Source organism: Amia ocellicauda, chromosome 8, assembly GCF_036373705.1.
Source record: "Amia ocellicauda isolate fAmiCal2 chromosome 8, fAmiCal2.hap1, whole genome shotgun sequence".
Taxonomy (NCBI): Eukaryota; Metazoa; Chordata; class Actinopteri; order Amiiformes; family Amiidae; genus Amia; species Amia ocellicauda.
The window spans coordinates 10,798,671-10,820,725 of record NC_089857.1 but is presented as its reverse complement, the minus strand read 5'-3'; the positions used below and the strand labels follow the sequence as shown (position 1 = coordinate 10,820,725).

At 38.5% G+C, this 22,055-nt stretch overlaps 1 protein-coding gene across 1 annotated transcript; it reads left to right on the top strand.

The window, feature by feature from the left end:
* Positions 1-6,438: 6,438 nt before the first annotated feature.
* On the top strand, positions 6,439-18,528 carry cdk7 (cyclin-dependent kinase 7). Its single transcript, XM_066711997.1, has 12 exons — positions 6,439-6,602; positions 7,062-7,121; positions 7,379-7,412; positions 7,910-7,977; positions 8,410-8,478; positions 13,211-13,321; positions 13,817-13,935; positions 14,515-14,614; positions 15,155-15,241; positions 15,491-15,640; positions 17,578-17,722; positions 18,214-18,528. Exons 1-12 carry the CDS (start codon positions 6,543-6,545, stop codon positions 18,240-18,242), a joined length of 1,032 nt encoding a protein of 343 aa, XP_066568094.1. The 5' UTR covers positions 6,439-6,542; the 3' UTR covers positions 18,243-18,528.
* Positions 18,529-22,055: the final 3,527 nt, after the last annotated feature.

Genomic DNA, 22,055 nt, shown 5'->3' with positions numbered 1-22,055 from the left:
TTATTATTATGATTGTTTGCACGTGTGCCTTATTATAATTTGTATCCTTTCAGCAAATCATTGCCGCACAACTCACCTGGGTCCACCTGGACTCCATCACCATGCATCCTCACTTAATCACCCTGCCCTGGCAGTATCAGATAAGAACAAGAGAGATCTCTTCGCTAGGGCTGGGCGATATATCGAGTTTTTGCGATATATTCAAATATATTACCTTGTGCAAAATACAAAACACTTGTATCGCGAGTATCGAGTGTGTGGAATGTGGGAGGCTATACCTGAAGCACCCCGACAATACATGATCGCATTTTGTTATTTTTATTTAATGTATTAATTTAAGCAGGTAAAACAAAAATCATATTTACCATGACAGCCTGGCAATATATATTATTGCATTTTCGGCTTCTTTGCTATCTACATCTGTCGCATAAAATAAGACATAATCAGAGGAATCAGATAAAATAAGAGTTTAATTTACAGGGAACCAGTTTTAACAAGCTGAAAACAAATCTCTGAATCGGGGGCATCACTATTTATGCCCTCACCCCCTCGTGATCCCCTCTCCCCAATCACTGCTCTCCTCCATTTCCCACACGGGGCCAAACTTTGACCCCATCAATACCATGACTACATTTTTGTTTTTAAATTAACATAGAACTAGGTTATGTGTATGTATGTATTTTTTAAACTTTGTGTTTTCAAATAATTTATGAACAGGTTCTAAAGCAAACTTAACTACTGCTTTGATACATTCCTAATACATTATCTTACACTTTCTGATTATAAGTTATTTGAAAGGGACACTTTTTAGCTACCTGTCCAACTTTGTGACCATTCCATATATTGTTATTACTGGGTTTATAATGCTTTGTAAAGTATCTATTAATCATCTATTGAACATGTATAGATAAATAATAACACATTAATAAGCAGCACATTATTATAAAGTGTTGCCTTTATTTCTAAATGGAGGAAAACACAAGGAAAAAATCAACAGATGAGCCTCCGTTAACTAGTATTTGATCTGTTTGTCTGTCTTTCTGTCAACTAAGTAAAAACATTATTTTTACATTTAGAATGTTTTTATTATTTACATTAAGCTGTGATGATATTCTTTGATATATCCTATGGTATAGGAACATTACTGTAAAATCTTTTTCATCAACTGGTGATGTGTAACTGAATAATAAACAGTTGATCAATGTTACTGGCTCAGTGATAGGGCAGTATTACTTGGATGTGGTAAAAAAGCAGACACTAGCTTAATCTCTCTATGCTCTACCATATAGTCTAGAACAGTGGTTAGTACCAGTCCATATAGTACATCAGTACTTGCAAGAGAAGTTCCCAGACTCTCAGGTGAGGACACCGGATGGATCACCTTGGTTTGTTAGCATTGTGGCATTATGAAGGTATACACTATAAGGTTATTAAATACAATCACAGCAGCAAAGTAGAATTTAGCCTGTAGATTTTGTATAGCACAGGGGTTTTCAAACCGGTCCTGGAGCACCCCCTGCCCTGCTGGTTTTTGTTCCAACCTAGGTCTTAATTACCTAATTTAATGGTATAATTGCTTTGCCAGGTCAATTAAGGTTCCAATTAAGCAATTAAGTCCTCAGTTGGAACAAAAACCAGCAAGGCAGGGGGTGCTCCAGGACCGGTTTGAAAACCACTGGTATAGCAGATACGTCTACGGCTTTATGAGTAATATGCTTTAGATTCTCTATGAACAGAATATTGTTCTACCGTATTGTGAATACACTATGGACATTTTGTATTGCTTTTGTTTTGCTATTCACATCATGGGATTTCTTTTTCATCTTTCAGCTTGATTTGAAATACTTGTTTTCAAATACTGTCACTAAATTCCAATTGTATATATAAAACATTATACTAGAACAAAAAAAGAAAAAAGAAAAAAGAAAAAAAGCCAGTATGACAGAAGAAGAAACACAGCGGTCATTGAAGCCATCTACCAAAATAAAAGGGAAGGCAAAAAATTGAAACCCTTTCTTCTGACAAGTGCTCAAATAAAAAGAAAGAGCTTTGAAATGAAAATTGTGAAGTATTTCTTTATTAATTTCACAATTTTCAAACCAAATTGGCTAGCAGTGTTTGATTACATATTTAAACTTTTTTTTTTTTTCAGAAATGTTGCAAAGGAGACTAGGCAGGTTAGAAAAATGGGAACCCTGACACAAAAGTAACATTTTGTAGTAGGTAACATTTAAATATACTAGTAGTATTTCATATTTTGTTTCAGTGTTTGTGTACCTACTGTATTAGCGCAAGCTTGAATTCTTCCACATGTAGCTACAAATCCAAACAGGAATGCTTTATTTGTGTTGTATTCAAATATTATATTTGTCACTGCAGCTTTGGAATTCATAATGCCATTTTTTATTTGTTTGCTTCTTTACTGTAGCATCGATCACCTTGAAATGGAAGTACTGGTAATAACCCAATTGAAATCCATTCAGAAATATTCAGTTATTTGAGTGTCACAAACACGTTACTGCAGCAACATGACCGCTGCTGGAAAGATTCCACACAGTGAAAGAGGCTTGATTTCCCAGGTCATCTGATCCAGCCTCTGTTAACTGCCATTAAAGCCAACTGTATAATGTTCCAGGATTAATCAGCATTTGTTGCAGTAAGTCCAAACCTGATACATTAGCACCGAACTTTGACCTTGTCAGCTGCTCTAGAGCTGTAGTGAGGCATTTACAAAAGCATATCAATCCAAGCCTTCAGATGGTGAAAAGAGGCTGCTGGTTGTGGGAATGTAAAGGTCAGATGAACAGTGAAGGTCTGGCCTTTCTGTCTAAAATCACAGTTTATCCTGAAAACAAACAAATAAAGCCTCATCAGACAAGGAGGATTTATGATTTTGTCAGTCAGATGATGGAGGCTTGATATGGTCCTGAAATGTATTTAATACTGCAATGATTCATGTCTTCATGTGCCTGTATGTGGGGACTTGAAACTGGGTTTTCAGGCAGGACCAATGTGTTTGAATGTCCAGTAATAAACATATTTGGCAGGATACTGTATTTTATACCAAAAATGAAATCATCCTCTATGATAGGTTAACTTCTACATTATCTATAAAACAAACTCCTTAAAGTATTTTAGGGTTGTTTTACAATCACAGATAGAAGGATTTTCTGCACCTGCATTTGCACAGAAAGCTGTGTCTTATTATACATATTTTTATGACACTAAAATCATCTATCGTATGTTTTTAGTTTAACTTTTTAAATTTCCGTCAGAACATGGCTGTATGATTGTCAGAACGCCAAGCATGTTTATTTTGAGAGCCTTAACTACAATAACTTGACAGGGCTTTCACTCAACTATGAATACAACTGTGCCATTGCTCATGTGTCAAACCTACACTGCAGACATCTCCAATTAGATTCTTCTCCATCTGAGTTCATTGCTGGCATGGTAGCATATGTTCTTGTCATCTGTTTCTGTGATGTCTTGTCAACACAATGGTATGGATGCGTGCACAGATAGGAAGCACAAAAAAATGTAGCCTCCTCGCTGCACATTCCTTTGTCAGTTATATTTTAATGTGAAATCTCAAAAGTTACCCATGCCAGGGCTGGAATTGACAACACAAGTCAAATTGGGTTCAGACTTAGAAAGGCGGCTTTCCAGAAAACTTCCATTACCGACTGAAATTGGTTCCTGCATGTAAGGACACATTATAGGCCGGCTGTCTCTACAACAACACACTCATCAGTGCATCTGTCAGATGGCTCTAACCAGTGTTTGAACATTAACAGCAACACATGCTCCAACGCCATTATCAAGCAACTGTTTGCCTCTGGACTGAAATGCTGTCAGAAATAGGGAAGGATTGGGACTGGAATTAAGTTTTACATTTTTTGATCCATGTCAGCATGTAGAGACACTATTGGACACAGAATTAGCCCAGTGAAGAGAAACTGCTGACTGTACATTCCCTCAATACGTCTCTGCTATATCTGTGTTGTATGTATTCATGTTATTATAGGTAGAAATCAAGTAATTGTAATTCTGACTCTGCTTGTCAAAATCATTTCATTTAACTATTTGCTTGATAAGACCTTTTTATTTAAGGAGAAGTTTTTATGATAATTCAGCAGAAAATATAATTAATTCTGAACTATCTGACTATCTGACTTGGGTGAGCTGTTTTAATCACCAGATATCTGTAATTTAACCAGCAGAGCCCATAAAGAAATAACAAAGTATGCCATGTAAGCATTTCATCAAACATAATTCCACTTGTGTCTGAGCAGCGAGTTTTCAGTTGTAGCTGTTTAAACAGGTTAAAGAGAGCAGCAACTTAATAAACAACCTGAAGACAGACTGCACACAATTACGTTTCCTCAAAGTCTTTGCCCACCATACACCTAAAGCAGAGTAACCCTAACCCTATCCAAGAAGTAAAGGTAGACATAAAGATAATTAAGAAAACACTTTCATTAAGGCATTGGTAATTATAAGCAATTAAGAGTTCGATCAGAATTAAATGATATACATTTGTGCTTCATGATTCAAATGCTTTCAATAAACAATATGTACAGACATAGACATTTCAAAGCTTTCATATAGCTGTAGGAGGCTAAATTATTCTGCAGCTATCTGATGCCCCCTAGTGAGTTGTAGCTGATAATGCACTGTTTCACATATGTCAAAACTAACCTTGTCCCCAGACTCATTAGATTGTACATCTTAAAATGCATCTTTATTCTCTTAATACATTTGATAAGTTCTGTAAAATTATTTATATTAATATTTTGTAACTTTTTTGCTACACAACTTTTAAATCTTAAAATAAAGTCTAGCTAAAATTAATCTATATATACATGTTCAGGTGGTTCTATTTAATTTCTCAATTAGCATACTTGCAAATATCTCTTGCTAAGTATACAATTTTGAACTGGTCCATGTTTACAAATCCTCGTTAGAGACTGAGAATAAACTGCACATGTTAACTCTGATAATCTATGTATAATCCACTTTGATTGCCTGATTCACTTAAAATCAGTTTTTGTAGTAGTGTTTGCAATCAATTGTAATTTTGTTTCATGAAATGACAGTTACTGCTGTCCACATTTAGTTTGTCTTCAGCTCGGTGCATTTCACTGCTGCCTGCTGTCCTGAGTTCAGTTTGACTCCACCATGAAGGCTGTGGGGACTTTGCCATGAATATCCATGTGATCAGCACTGCAAAGATATCTAACTGTCTATATGACATTCCCCCAAGCTTCTCTGACCGCAGCCAGACACCTTTGCTATATGTGATCGTAGTCTAACCAGGGAAATCATGTTGGTAGAGGTAATGAATAATTAAGTTAACCAACACTACACCCCCCCCTTTTTTTATAAATTACAAAATATTTTATTGAATTTAATTCTCTACCTAAATGATGTATTTATATTTGGTAGGAACTTTATAATAGAAATTAAATCATCCTATATACATTAATTTGAAAATACAATATCTATTAAAAATAATGACTTTGATTATTTTAATGCAGTTTCATAATCACAGACAGTTTTTTCTGCACTTATTCATTACAACACCACTTTTTTAATTGGCATACATGGCTGTATGATCCTCATCTACAATAACTTGACAGGGCTTTCACTCAGCTATGAATACAACTGTGCCATTGCTCATGTGTCAAACCTACACTGCAGACATCTCCAATTAGATTCTTCTCCATCTGAGTTCATTGCTGGCATGGTAGCATATGTTCTTGTCATCTGTTTCTGTGATGTCTTGTCAACACAATGGTATGGATGCGTGCACAGATATAGGAAGCACACACAAATTGTTGTCAGTTATATGTAAGTGTGCAATCTCAAACGTTACCCATGCCAGGGCGGGAATTGACAACACAAGTCAAATTGGCTTTCCAGAAAACTTCCATCACCGACTGAAATTGGTTCCTGCATGTAAGGACACATTATAGGCCGGCTGTCTCTACAACAACACACTCATCAGTGCATCTGTCAGATGGCTCTAACCAGTGTTTGAACATTAACAGCAACACATGCTCCAACGCCATTATCAAGCAACTGTTTGCCTCTGGACTGAAATGCTGTCAGAAATAGGGAAGGATTGGGATGGAATTAAGTTTCAATTTTGTGGAATCGAGTCAGTGTTTCCTTTCTTCTTTTTTTAAACAAAAATACAAAATATTGTTTTCAAGAGTTCTCAAAAATATCTCACAAGGTCAAAAGTGTGACGTTTCTGCTTGGTGCCAGCTTTTCTTGTAACACTTTGCAGAGCGGTAGCAACATTTATCCCTGTGAACATGTACCTGGTTCTCTCGATGCGTCATCGCTTGCTGGCGGCTCGATTGGTAATGTCTAGAGCAGCCACGGGAATTGCCCATAATGCACCAGAAGCGCACGAATGCTTCCGGGGGCGGGTGTGCGAGTGCGGCTGCGTCACCTAAACCACGACTGTCACATGCTGCGCTTTACACTGTTCAACAGGAAGGTGGATCTTACTGACAGTTTGAAGTTTTGAGATGGATGTGAAATCCAGAGCCAAACGATACGAAAAACTCGATTTTCTAGGAGAAGGTCAGGTAAAGGAAAATATTCTTAAGCGAATAGATGTTCCAAAATGAAACACATCTCCAGCTTGGCTACAGCTGTGAACTATTCAGCCTCTGTGAATTCAGACTCTTCTAGCAGGAGAGCAACATGCATGTTTATTTTCTTCATTATGCAGAAGCATGAGGTATATCTACGTATTAGTGCCTGTAGAGATTTTATTTTTTATTGTTTTCAGGCTGCATAGATGTATGCCCTGCGTCACTTGTGAAAAGCAGTGCTTGTTGTGCATCACTTCGTGGCCACTCCAGTTTCAAATGAATCTTCAGTGAAACTTGTATCAAATGACGAATAGCAACATCTAGCTTTTTAGTTAAGTAAAAACAAAAATGTCATGTATGTCCCTTTATAACAGACTTGCTTTTGTTTTATTAATGCCGATTAGGTCTTCCTGTACAATTTGGCACATCGCTTCATGCTTTATTTTTCAGTTCGCCACTGTTTACAAAGCAAGGGATAAGACTACGAATACCATAGTTGCGATCAAAAAGGTAAGTTTCTGCAAACGTGTTGTCCTCTCATATGTTTGCAATACAAATGCAAAACTGGTTTCTCATGCTTGCTAATGTTTTATTCCTTTAACAGAACATCCACTTTAATATGCTTGAACAATCAGCTTTGTTGTATGATTAGCCAGACTTTAATGACTGAATGAATGTAATGTATTAAGTTTGATAGTTTAACAGCACCGAGGCTGCACTGAAAACAATTCAAATAAATGCATCTTTCTCATTCATATTCGTTTTAGATTAAAGTTGGCCACAGAGCAGAAGCCAAAGATGGTAAGCTGCGTTTTTGTGTTTTCTTTCAGTATTATTTCTGATTTTCAGATTGTTAAACAAGTTGTTTTATATGTATGTGAGTTCCAGACTTGGTTTTGAGTTTTGAGGTGTGTCCAGTAGTCTCCAGATGTTATATACTTTATTTATTTGATATAATTAAATTGACATTAAATTAAAAAGCTATCATGTGTGCTTCAAAATTGTATGTCAACAGGCTGGAATTGGGTTGCAAATGAAAAATAACATCTGTTTGTTTTATTCTTAATTTTACAATGATGTATGTAGACCTGTTTTTTGTGTAATCGAGTGTGCATGTTATGATGCAAAGTTTCCATTTGAATTCCAAAAGTTGTCAAAGAATCCATTTCTTTTTCAAGACACTGTTAGCAGTGTAGGATCTTGAAATGTGTCGAGCTTTGTTTGTATTGTAGTGAATAATATGTAGTGAGTATGGCTTGGGATTCTTCAGTATGTCATTATTTCCCCCATTCTGACAGGTATTAACAGAACCGCCCTTCGAGAAATAAAGCTGCTTCAAGAGTTGAGCCATCCAAACATCATTGGGGTAAGTAATAAATATATCTAGCATTCAATTTCACATTGATTAAATACATAGAACAAAACATCTGCGGGATTCTTAGGGAAAACTTTCCATGAAAAGGGTTTGTATATGTGTGATTTACAAATCTCACTTCTTTATTTGGTTTTCTTCATGTCAAAGTATTCAGTATATTTTTGAATAGGGTAAAGAAAGCCAATCCATGAATATAGATAACTTTATGTAGCATGACAGATACTTTGTTTTCAATAATGTAGTAGATGGAAAAACAGAATGTGATGATTAATGGAATAATGTATTGGATTTTATATTTTAAGATGCACATTTCCCTTAGGCTAAATGTGTTAATTGACATTGTTGTTTGTACTCCCTTTCCTTTTATATTCAATGTATTATTTATATCTAGTCTTATGATTTCGTTTTCATTTTTGTCTTAAGCTTCTAGATGCTTTTGGACATAAATCCAATATAAGCCTGGTCTTTGACTACATGGAAACAGATCTAGAGGTAAGACGTTTTTGAAAGTGGTGAATTACTTAATCGCATTGTTAGTGTGTAATTCAGGATGTGTGTAAGTGTGGCTGTCTCACAGGCCATGAAAACATGGAGTTGAGTTACAGACAGAAATTGCCATTAGTAAGCATTCCTCAATATTAATGTCAGTGGCAGCATTACGGCCCTGCCCTGGTGCTGAGGGAAATGTCATGCTTTTACAGTGCTAGATGCTGTATTCTGCTGTTTTTCATTACTTGTGAATCAAATATGATCAGTCCATTGCTTTGACTGTTTGTTCAGTAGAGGGCGCACTGTCTGTTTTTTCATTTGATGTTTATTTCTGCTGAGGCCTGGTGGAGGGCACATCCTTTCATCCACTTTCTGGGCTCAGCACAACTGTTCTTCTATGGAGTGTAAACGAGACCAAACAAATGCTCACTCACTAGGCGGCCAGTAATATACCATAAATATTTGTGTGCATGTGTTTGAGAGAGCGTGTGTAATACATACAAATGAAAAATAGTTGAGGAGTTGAAATAAGACCTGGTTCCTGGTTTTACTTGTTTGCTGCAAAGACAAATTTAAAAGAAGAATCTAAAGCTTTTAAAACTGTTGTGCAACAGGAATCTCATTTCCATCATTGTTCTATTTTTTTCTTTTGTGTCAAGCATAATTATGTTTTATCTAACCAATCACCATGACAACATTCATCAACAACCTAGCACGCTGCTGAACTTGATAATCTCTAATTGTCAATATATACATCACCTAAAGGATTATTAGGAACACCTGTTCAATTTCTCATTAATGCAATTATCTAACCAACCAATCACATGGCAGTTGCTTCAATGCATTTAGGGGTGTGGTCCTGGTCAAGACAATCTCCTGAACTCCAAACTGAATGTCTGAATGGGAAAGAAAGGTGATTTAAGCAATTTTGAGCGTGGCATGGTTGTTGGTGCCAGACGGGCCGGTCTGAGTATTTCACAATCTGCTCAGTTACTGGGATTTTCACGCACAACCATTTCTAGGGTTTACAAAGAATGGTGTGAAAAGGGAAAAACATCCAGTATGCGGCAGTCCTGTGGGCGAAAATGCCTTGTTGATGCTAGAGGTCAGAGGAGAATGGGCCGACTGATTCAAGCTGATAGAAGAGCAACTTTGACTGAAATAACCACTCGTTACAACCGAGGTAAGCAGCAAAGCATTCGTGAAGCCACAACACCTACAACCTTGAGGCGGATGGGCTACAACAGCAGAAGACCCCACCGGGTACCACTCATCTCCACTACAAATAGGAAAAAGAGGCTACAATTTGCACAAGCTCACCAAAATTGGACAGTTGAAGACTGGAAAAATGTTGCCTGGTCTGATGAGTCTCGATTTCTGTTGAGACATTCAGATGGTAGAGTCAGAATTTGGCGTAAACAGAATGAGAACATGGATCCATCATGCCTTGTTACCACTGTGCAGGCTGGTGGTGGTGGTGTAATGGTGTGGGGGATGTTTTCTTGGCACACTTTAGGCCCCTTAGTGCCAATTGGGCATCGTTTAAATGCCACGGCCTACCTGAGCATTGTTTCTGACCATGTCCATCCCTTTATGACCACCATGTACCCATCCTCTGATGGCTACTTCCAGCAGGATAATGCACCATGTCACAAAGGTCGAATCATTTCAAATTGGTTTCTTGAACATGACAATGAGTTCACTGTACTAAACTGGCCCCCACAGTCACCAGATCTCAACCCAATAGAGCATCTTTGGGATGTGGTGGAACGGGAGCTTCGTGCCCTGGATGTGCATCCCACAAATCTCCATCAACTGCAAGATGCTATCCTATCAATATGGGCCAACATTTCTAAAGAATGCTTTCAGCACCTTGTTGAATCAATGCCACGTAGAATTAAGGCAGTTCTGAAGGCAAAAGGGGGTCAAACACAGTGTTAGTATGGTGTTCCTAATAATCCTTTAGGTGAGTGTAAAAACCTTATGACAAAAGTAGTAAAAAACTATTAAATAAGAAAATATATAAGAACATAAGAAAGTTTACAAACGAGAGACCATTTGACCCATCGTGCTCGTTTGGTGTCCATTAATAACTAAGTGATCCAAGGATCCTATCCTATCAAAATTTTCAGCTTCACCCACATCGCTGGGGAGTTTGTTCAGATTGTAACAACTCTCTGTGTGTGAAGAAGTGTCTCCTGTTTTCTGTCTTGAATGCCTTGAAGCCCAATTTCCATTTGTGTCCCCGGGTGCGTGTGTCCCTGCTGATCTGGAAAAGCTCCTCTGGTTTGATGTGGTCGATGCCTTTCATGATTTTGAAGACTTGGATCAAGTCCCCATGTAGTCTCCTCTGTTCCAGGGTGAAAAGGTTCAGTTCCTCAGTCTCTCAGTAGGACATTCCCTTCAGATCTGGAATAAGTCTGATTGCTCTCCTCTGAACTGCCTCTAGAGCAGCGATATCTTTCTTGAAGTGTGGAGCCCAGAACTGTCCACAGTATCCAGATGAGCTCTGAACATCACTGCCCTTGTTCTCATTTCTACACTTTTGACAATATACCCTAATATTCTATTTGTGACCAGCATTAATTCCTCTACTGGAAAACATTTGTTTTAAATCACGATTATCCTAACTTAATCTGTAACTTCCCTGAGAAGCTGCTTTGGTACTAGCGCTCCCATAATGTCTACATACTAGAGTTTCAGAGATTGTGATGCATTCAGTATGAGACAACCTTGTGTGAGGAAAAACGAATTCGGTAGAAAGGGAAAGAGGCTACTGAAATGTTCAGATCCTTCAAGAACACATACTACACACACACACACACACACACCTATATATGCATTAATGTAAAATGTTTAAACACTAAAGTAATATATTATTTCATGCTTTGTCCTGGAAGGAGAGTTTGAAACCAAGAAAATGGCTTAAAGCTATATTAGATCTTCTTTACTGCATTCCTGTAAAAGCATCCCCCCTCGGCCTCACTGAGATCACTGCCTCCAAAAAATCTGAAGCCGCTTCATTAGCAAGACCAAAAATATATATAAAAGCATTTTATTGATTCATAAACAATGGAGCCAGTTCAGTTTACTTGTGAAAAGCAGTGCTTGTTGTGCATCACTTCATGCATCAGTTCAGTTTACTGCGGTCTGAATTTAACAAGATTACCAAAACCTTTCTTACCATTCCTCAAAGCTCCAGTCTATGAAACTGCCTGGTACTAACACTGTTCAGCTGAAAACAGTATTTTGGAAATGGTGGATCATGTCAGATATCATATATATATATAAATTGTAACAGTAAGGATTCTACTGTTTTATGCTTATAATTGAATCCAATAGCCTCCTAGCACTTGACTTTCAGTAACACTGTTTAAAGTAATTTTACTGATGTGGTTCTTTGCTTCAGAAAGCTCAGATGCATATGAATTTGTTGGTGACTTGTGCTTCATTTGCATGTTCAAGATATTCACCTGGTCTGCTCTTGCCACTTTGACCTGAGACAGGAACCATTTTATTTCTTCTTTAATCCCCACAGACACACGCATACGATTTACTTAATCTATAATGTGGATCTTTGCTTTGAGTTTTAATCCACTGCCTAGCTCATGAAGAGCATTAAGAGTCCCAGAGACAATCAAGAGCTCCCTTTTAATCAGATTTTTACACTTTTGAAACATGATTAAGCTTTTTTATTATTTTTTTGGAAATTGTATCTTTTGCATCAGATTGAGTTTGCATAAGCTAATTCATACCCAAAAGTATGTTATGCTTATGAGAGAGCATTGCAATTCCCTGTTATTAACAACCGTTACATTTTAATCTGACACTAAATGCATAGTATTTTTCCTGCAGTCCATTGTTATATTATCGTGTTAACATGATTATGAATCTGTTTGTTGTAAAATCATGTAAAACTTGTTTCACACTAAAGTGCAGATATTTAAATATTAACATATCCCTCAGTACCAAGTGTGAAGCCATTAACTTCATATTATATGGCTAATCTATTCTAAATTATTTTAGTATTGAAAAAGCAACAGCATTATGACAGAACTTCCCATGAAATGTGTGGTATTTTGTCTTGCATGTTAATAATAGTCTGTGTTTTAAATTACAGTTTTCTGGTGCATAATTAATCTGTACATCCTTAATCCAGGCCAGACTTCAATGTGTCACTAATTATACATAATCGTTTCCACTCACAAAAAAGTACATGTTTCTTGGATCTGTAATTATGGAAAAAATACAAAATAAGGACTATATGGTAGATATTCCACCAGTATACAGGCCTTCCTTCATGTGCAATTATATCATAAATTATGACTCATCTGGCAGAAGTTTTTTTAATGATTTTCCCATTCTGTTCCTACAAGCCCATTTGGGAGGAAAACAATTATTATCATGCCACAGAAATGATATCAATGACTCATATAATCGGATGCATATTGACCCGCAGGATTTCCAGATAGTGTTGGTATCCCACGGACAGAACGTAGGTGTTCGGTTGGAGCGATTTCGCTCTCGGAGAGGCATTGTGTTACCGAGCAGTTAGGGACTTGAGGTATGGCTAGGACTGAGAGGGGAGCACTAAAGATCAGTGTGGAAAAAAATGTGCATGGAGCCTTCAGAATAGGGAGACCAGCTACATTTCTGGAGGATTGCAATGCATGGTTAAGAGAGGGATTTCAGCATCATATTTATCTCACGGTCTGTAATTAATCTTCTTGGCTAGGTAATAATCAAGGACACCAGCCTGGTGCTGACCCCAGCCAACATCAAAGCCTATATTCTGATGACACTGCAGGGTCTGGAGTACATGCACCATCACTGGGTCCTGCACAGGGTGAGACTGACTCACAAACCCCACCTCAGATAGTTATATTAGATGTTCTAACATCTTAACCTTTAGAAATATAGTGAAGTGTACAGTTATCCATTTGTTTCAGCTCCGCACTAAGTATATGACAAAGTAGTCGCTTCACCAAGTATTGCCCTATTTTTGTATGAGAAGACAATTACTTTCTAAGTCAGTATATCAAGTGATCAAGTTTGTGTAGCTTTGTGTAGATAACTTAATTACTGCCCTAAATTAGTGTTGTTAAGTTGTGCACTTGTAAACATTAAAACTTTCCTTTAATTGCAATTTTATAAGTATTTTTACTGCATTTATCCAGTGAGGCATATGGCATGGGGTTTTATCGGCTTAGAATTAAAAGCCTTTGCAAAAGATTTTAAAAGTACACGTTTAATGATTTGGTCTGTTCACAGCTGAAAACATGACTTAATGTCTAAATTGGTGTTTTAAAAGGCTCTGCTTCATGTTTGTTTATTTTTTCAGGATCTTAAGCCAAATAATTTGCTGTTGGATGAAAATGGTGTCCTGAAGCTTGCAGATTTTGGTCTGGCTAAAGCTTTCGGCAGTCCCAACAGGGTCTACACTCATCAGGTAGTCACAAGGTGGGCATCTTTGATTTTGTAAGAAGTATTTATTTATCTACATCTATATCGATGTCTATATTTATGTCTATGCCTTTATCAGTGTCTATATCTAGTGTGAGGTGATACCTCATGAAGTGTGTAAGAAAAACTATTATTATTTTTAGCTCTGTCTTGGTTGTTCAGGCTCAGACATGGGGTGTGCTATAAATAGGAAAAGCATCATGGGAATAGCAGCAGGTTTTTATCAATTCAAGGAAGGTGATGGCCTTCTACACAGTTCTAAATAGAAGTATGCCTGAGGCCAAGCACAGGATAATAATAACAATAAAGATGTAATGTCTTGTATAGCAGAGCATGTAATTGTGCTCCTTTCAATTAATTATAATTGGAGCAGATTTAATGTCGACCTTGCACAGACGTCACAATTTAATTTATTCACTGCTGTGTGGCTTGGTTAGAACCGCTCGATTATTAATGCAGTGGTGCCTGGGGGAGGTCAGTTATCTTTACAAACCACTGCTTTCTGTGTGAATGACCGTGAGGCTGTAGTGTAGCTTGCATGGTTCCTGCGCTCCCTAACTGAGCTCTTGGCTTTAGGTGGTACCGTGCTCCAGAGTTGCTGTTCGGTGCCAGGATGTATGGTGTGGGTGTGGACATGTGGGCGGTCGGCTGTATATTAGCGGAGCTGCTGCTTAGGGTAAGCTGATACTCACAGCAAGAGAATGTTTTTTCTTTAGCTCTTGAAGAGATTTTTTATCACTTGCCTGTCTTCTTGTGTGGTAAAATAATATGCATTCTTCAAGGTCTCCAGTGAATTTCACTTCCCTCAGGTGCCAAGGAGAATTTCATCTGGGTTTTTATTTATTTAGTTTTAGTTCAAATGTTCTGTTTAAGATCATAAAAGGCTTTACTAATGCGTTTATTAAAACAACAATAATAAAAATAATTCAGTTTGCTGGCTTCGGATGCCGGCATTTTCCAAAGATTATATTGGGTATTAAACCACATTCATATGAAGTCAAAGGACTATAGATGCCTTTGAATACTCGGCACTGACAATGCTTGTTCAGAAGCTGTTTACTAAGTAGCCTCCTATAAGAGACCCTCCAACTTGGGGAGAAATCAATGACCAGGAACTAGAATGCAGTTTGGCTCAGCAAACCAGGCAATATGTGACCATAGAGATCGTGCTGCCCTCTGTAAACACTACAGTTATAAAAATGTTTTGTCCTCTCAGGTCCCCTTTCTGCCAGGAGACTCAGACCTCGACCAGCTGACAAAAATATTTGAAGCCTTGGGCACCCCAACTGAAGACACCTGGCCTGTAAGGGTGGCAAGAGTTTATTTTCATTTGAGCACCGTGGTCCGACTGAGACATTTACAATAAAAATGAAATGTTGTTTTGCTGTTTCACCCAAGTTAATTTCCATACTACCTTTGAATGTGACTGACCCTTTCATGTGTAGCATGTATTTGAGACCCTTTAAAATGAAAAATAATCATTTGTCTATTTACACATTACCTGACCGGTGACGGTGCTTTAACTCTGTCGTGTTTATTTTCTTTTCTGCAGGGCCTGACTAGTCTACCTGACTACATTTCATTTAAAATGTTTCCTGGTACACCACTGGAACACATATTTAGTGCTGCGGGGAACGACCTCTTGGACTTGTTACAGGGGCTATTTACATTCAATCCCTGCACACGCATCACAGCAACACAGGTAACCATGAGCATCTGAAGTGTGTTTGTTTTCATTTTATTCAAGTCTCCATTCCTATGTGAATAATGGCATTTGTCTGTGTAAAGCAGTCCAATGTGTTCAGAAGTTGGCAGCTGCTGTGTAGTGTAGTCTCTTGGAGAGGCATGCACTGTTAGGGTGCCTTTGATTTCTATTTACAGGCACAAATAAACCTGTATATCCCAGAACATCAGTTCAGCCACTGTTGAAGCTGCATCTGATTCTATTTTCCTAACTTGTTGTGATGTCTTGTCAGGGGTTACACTTGCGAAAGGGAGATCGAGTTGGCTGCTGAAATACGGACTGCCTTTCAAGTTTTCCATCTGGTTATATATATATATATTCTGGAAGACCTTACACGTTTCTGTTCCAGCCAATAGCACGAATGCCAAAACAAAGAAATTCTTTCAAATCAGCAGAATGTTAGCCACTGTGGCTTTTTCTTGTGTTGCAGTCTTCTCACCACTGCCCTGCGTTTCACACGTGGAAGTGTTGTTGTGCTCTGTGTCTCAGAAAGAGGGTATATAAGAGCTGACCTCTACAAGGGTTCCTCTCCTGTTTCTTTTGCGCCCATCTATGCATTACTCTGATGTTTGTATGGAGTGTGTATTGTGTGCGAATTACAAATTAATGCTGCCCTGTAGACACAATCCGCATATCTTGTGTCCTTTGTGGCTTTTAAATGCACAGCAGTTCTTGCAGTCTGGAAGGAATGTCTACTGTCCTGAAATGCAGAAAGGCATAATCTCTTTATCGAATTAAATATGCTTTATTATATTATGTCTTTATTATCACCACAAGCACTTCAGCCTATGTATACTTTCATTACCATACACTTAAGTGTTTGTGTCGAAACCATAGACCTTTTCTTTGTTACAGGCTGCTCAGCGTCAGAAGAGCCATGTAATGCAGACTGATTCAGACAAAAAGGCCCCTCTGAGGTTTCACAGTTGATTTCTCTGTAAGAGCCCAAACCAGGCTGTACAAAGTCAGAGTATTAGGACTGAAAAAAACATGCCTTAAGCGGAAGCCATTTAAACATCTCAGACATTTAGATTCATGCTCTGGATATTGGCCTAGATCAAAAAACAAATTTGACCTTTAATAAATTAAACCGCAAATATGTGTACAGGTTTGATCTTTGCCATTTGCAGGTGTTTCAGAGTCTTCATTTGGCCTTGCCCATTGTCCTTTAAGGCCAGTACATTGGATGTGTGTGATTTGCGTAGGGTTCGTGAAGAGCCTGTTGCCTGTTCACACTTCTGGATATGTACATGCTGCACTGTTCCATTAAAGTGTGCATTCCTCCACAGCGATGCCCTGCTGCTGTTGAATCCCAAAAACACACGAGTCTGGTAATGTGATTGTCATGTTGCTCAGATTACCAGCCCCCTGCTATGAACAGATTTTGGCTGAAAGAGTGCAGAACTGCCTGCCAGAAAATGAAAATGAACAGTTTTGTGCTCTGGCTCTGGTTAAGTTATAGTCCAAGGGCTATGTTGTGTTAGTGCACAGGTTTATATAATTATAAAGCAAAACCACAAAGCTCTCTAACAATTAAAATTAAACGCACTTCGTATAAATGTCAAGACTTGGAACACATTAACCTTCTGTGAACCCCATCAGCATTATAAACGATTGCACGGCCTTAATTAAAACATTTTATTGTTTGCAGTGTTCAGGATTTGGGTGAGGTGGGGTAGAGAATAAATCCAGCCCCCTTTGGGGGATAGAGTGCTGAGGGTCCAGTTTCTATAAAATAGGTAAAATAGTTGCAGAAATGCTTGGAAATGTACTAATGGGATTTATCCCAGGTTTTAAGGAGTATCCCGTTATCTGAAATAAATGCCAATCACTGTGATCATTGGTGCAGGTTCAGAAATCATCAATTGTGATGGACTTCTTCCTTCTTGTTTCAGGCATTGAAGAAACATTATTTCAGTAACAAACCAGGCCCCACTCCGGGACCCCAGCTCCCACGGCCCAATTGCTCGGTGGAGGCACTCAAAGAACAAGAGAACCTCAAAATCGGTATCAAAAGGAAGCGAGAGGCAACAGACCAAGGTATGTGGATAATTGTCATCAACCAGAAGTTGCTTTTGGACATTCTAAAGTTGTTGTTTTTTTTAATTCAGCAGTTGACCTAACAGTTGATATATGACGTAGCCTGTATTTCTATAACATTTTGTGTTTTGTTCAGTTGTTTTTATTCTGCTACAACTGAACAAAGAGTAATATTAATATCTTCCGCACCACAGAAAACGTTTGGGGGAAATCAGTTTGAGCTTGAAACAATCTTTCCTTTTCTCCTTTTGTAAATAATAATAAGAAATGGTTATGATGAAAAGTGTACAAGAGGGTACAAACAAATGTTTGTGTCTGAAAGCTGTCTTAAAAAAAATATATTGTATTTCCATTCGATGTATGTTGATGTACATATGACAATAAATTATTGGGTTTACAGGTGTTAATTATGTTAAGCTTCCTCCTAGTGATCAGTTACTAAAGTTAAATTATACTATGGAAAAAATTATAATCAAAACTCTCAATTGCAGGAACACTGAAGAAAAAATTGATGTTCTAACTGGAAAAGGCAAAACAGGTTGTCTGTATTTGCTGAGGACTATTGTTACTGCTGCTGAAGAAATGACTGTTGAAGTCCTGAAAAGGAAGAAAGAGAAACTTGATCTCAATTACACCATGTGACTATGAACTGCGAGCTCTGCAGAGCATTACTATTTATGTAAATTACGTCTCACCATGGATTTTGATTATATATAATGGAGGTTTGTTTAGTTGTTGTTTTTTTCTTGTAGTTTTATTTTTCAAATGTTTTTTTATATATAACTTAATAAACTGTGACACCACAATGTATTTGTGCATAGTCTTTTTTTAACCTTGATATTTACATTATACTGTAGGTTTTCCTTTTTCAGCAAGGAAACTGAATATAGCCTTAAAAAATATTTTGTGCAGGTGCTGCTTGGTTGGCAAAGCAGAAAATTAATAGCTTTTGGGGAATATTATTTTGTACTTCCCTTAGCTGTAACATACAGGAAAACATTGTATGCTGGATGGCCTAGTTTAGCTGCTGTTTAGCTATTGGAATGCATCTGTCATGTGACCTGGCACTCCACAATGATAACAATTGGATGTTAGGTTGTTTATTTGAGTAAGAACCTGAACGCTTCATGGATCTCCCAAGGCACTGGTGCATTGTCTCATGCGTAGAGAGAGCTGACCACTGGAGATCCCTTGTATAACCTGGAGGAATTCAGTTACACGGCTACATTCCCGTCTAGCTGAAGTTTCAGCAAGGAGACTCTCGCTGACATTGTGCAGTAAAAGGGGGTGGCTGATGCCTTTATACCAAGCCTAATCCCGGCGGCACTGGCCCAGTTCTGTGAGACAACTGACTCCAGGCCACAGCTTGTGGTTGTTCCATGCGTTTATGGGACTTCAAAGGCATATAGCACAGACTTGGGGGGAGGGGTTGTGGTGTTGGAGGAGAGCAATGGTATACTTCTTGCTGTAACAATTTCTGATAATGCAGCTGCACTTTTTCACTCCAGCATCAAGAGTCTGTTGACCATGCTCTCATACTTACAGCACAGTGCATGAGAACGCAGTTCCCAAGCCGTTTTGCATTAGGACTGGTCCAGTCACACACCACTCACTGTGGGACTGGAGCACCTGAAGCCCTCACACAGTGGCTGAGGCCTTGACACAGAACTAGCCAGGGCTCCTCACATGAGCTATATTTAGAAGATTTCAGTGTAACCTCTGGCAGATATTTTGACTTTTTGGAGTCATCTCGTCTCCGAGCCATCAGTATTGGATTTCCATTAAAGACCAAAACAAAGGCCCTGAAGTTCTTGAGTAACCCTTGACTTTTCAACCTATTTATTCATAGCATATGTGACCGACCCACACTGAGACAACTGAGGATTTGTCAGCAATTCTGTATAACAATTCTGAGACTTCCTTAGGAGTCTATTGAGTCACTTTCAGTGGAAGTGGATTATCAAAATGCAACTTCTCTCAAATTCAATTATAACGTATTTCGTTTGGGGGGGATTTTTTTTTTTAAATTGACACCAGCCATTTGCTTACTCGGATTTATAGCACAATGGATAGGATATGGGTCACCCTAAAAAATCAATGAAAAGATCACCCACGTAATTATGCTGCATTGGCATCGTAATGTTACTCTGAATTAAATGATCAAAGGATCTTGTGACTGTGACGTCTTGGATGTCACTAAACAGACCAGCAACTCAAGGGGGGTGGGGGGCTGAAACAAATCCCTTTAGAGCTGCTGGTATGAATGGACAGTGCAAATCTGGTTTAAATAGCTATTGTGATAACTGAGTTCAGTATAAAAATATAAAGCCCCTTGTGTAACCAGGAAGGAGTGGTCACTCCCTGAACTCTGCAGAATAGGAGACGTGGAGCCAGAATAGAAAACATGAGGAGTTCAAGAAGACAAAGGAACATTTCTTCTGGACATATAAGTGATATGCACTAACTTGGAAATTATGAGAAAGCAATTGTCCATTCTATCTGGAGAAAAAAGCATCTGTATCTGCTTTCCGATTATACTTGTGCATATTAGCAGTTACTCTGACAATAGCAATTTAGCCATAATAGTGTGGTTTGGTGACTTTGTAGATCTCTTCAAAGTGATGAACTGTGCAACTAGAAACGAAAAGAAAAGAAACAATACTATCGATTCAGTTTTTTTTGTTTTTTTGTTTTTTTAAGGAAGCAGATATTTCAATGACTGAACCTGAAGGGCAAGTTTTCTCTGCCTGCTTTATACAGATCATGTCTGACATTTGCTGTAAATTTGGAAAGCAGGATTTTTGTCATGTGGCATACAAATAGTGTATTTTCTTAAACTGATCTGATATTAACTAGTCCTATTTATACACAGCTTTTACTGACCTCGTAATACAGGAGTGATCTTTCTATTCTGCCAAGTAAACAACACAAGATTAGGGAATGTACTGCCCATTAGAAAAGCAGGTCTTCATACAAGAGTTTCAAGGCTGCAGTACAGCAACTCCCTCTTGTCGAACGTGTGTGTGTATCAAAGACTGCAGATAGTATTATCAGCATGGGAGAGACAATACACAGAGCATACCTTAACGCTTAGTAATAATTGTAATAATTATAATTTGGGTTCATCATAATGTATATAATAAAACATTTGTACAATTCATAATTTGTATTAATTTATGATACAGCACACACAAACATATAGGCTAGGTCTTAGAGGCACACACTCAAAATTCCAAATGTAATTGAAATTCAGACACATCATACACCGATCAGCCATAACATTATGACCACCTGCCTAATATTGTGTAGGTCCCCCTTTTGCCATCAAAACATCCCTGACCCGTCGAGGCATGGACTCCACTAGACCTCTGAAGGTGTGCTGTGGTATCTGGCACCAAGACGTTAGCAGCAGATCCTTTAAGTCCTGTAAGTTGTGAGGTGGGGCCTCCATGGATCGGACTTGTTTGTCCAGCACATCCCACAGATGCTCGATTGGATTGAGATCTGGGGAATTTGGAGGCCAAGTCAACACCTTGAACTCGTGATTCATCAAACCAGGCCACCTTCTTCCATTGCTCCGTGGTCCAGTTCTGATGCTCACGTGCCCATTGTAGGCGCTTTCGGCAGTGGACAGGGGTCAGCATGGGCACCCTGACTGGTCTGCGGCTACGCAGCCCCATACGCAATAATCTGCGATGCACTGTGTGTTTTGACACCTTTCTATCAGAACCAGCATTCACTTTTTCAGCAATTTGAGCTACAGTAGCTCGTCTGTTGGATCGGACCACACGGGCCAGTCTTCGCTCCCCACGTGCATCAGTGAGCCTTGGCCGCCCATGACCCTGTCGCCGGTTCACCGCTTTTCCTTCCTTGGACCACTTTTGATAGGTACTGACCACTGCAGACCGGGAACACCACACAAGAGCTGCAGTTTCGGAGATGCTCTGACCCAGTCGTCTAGCCATCACAATTTGGCCCTTGTCAAAGTCGCTCAGATCCTTACGCTGCCCATTTTTCCTGCTTCTAACACATCAACTTTGAGGACAAAATGGTCACTTGCTGCCTAATATATCCCACCCACTGACAGGTGCCATGATATCGAGATTATCAGTGTTATTCACTTCACCTGTCAGTGGTCATAATGTTATGGCTGATTGTAAATTGTCTGTCCTCTATGACACACATATTGTGCCTTCAGGTACAGATACATCTATTAAAGTACACCTACACCTTGTTCCATGATGCTTGAAGAATAAACCATGGTGGCCACCCCTACACTCCCATACATGTATGAATATTAATTATATTTGTATAATATTAATATTTCCTCAAA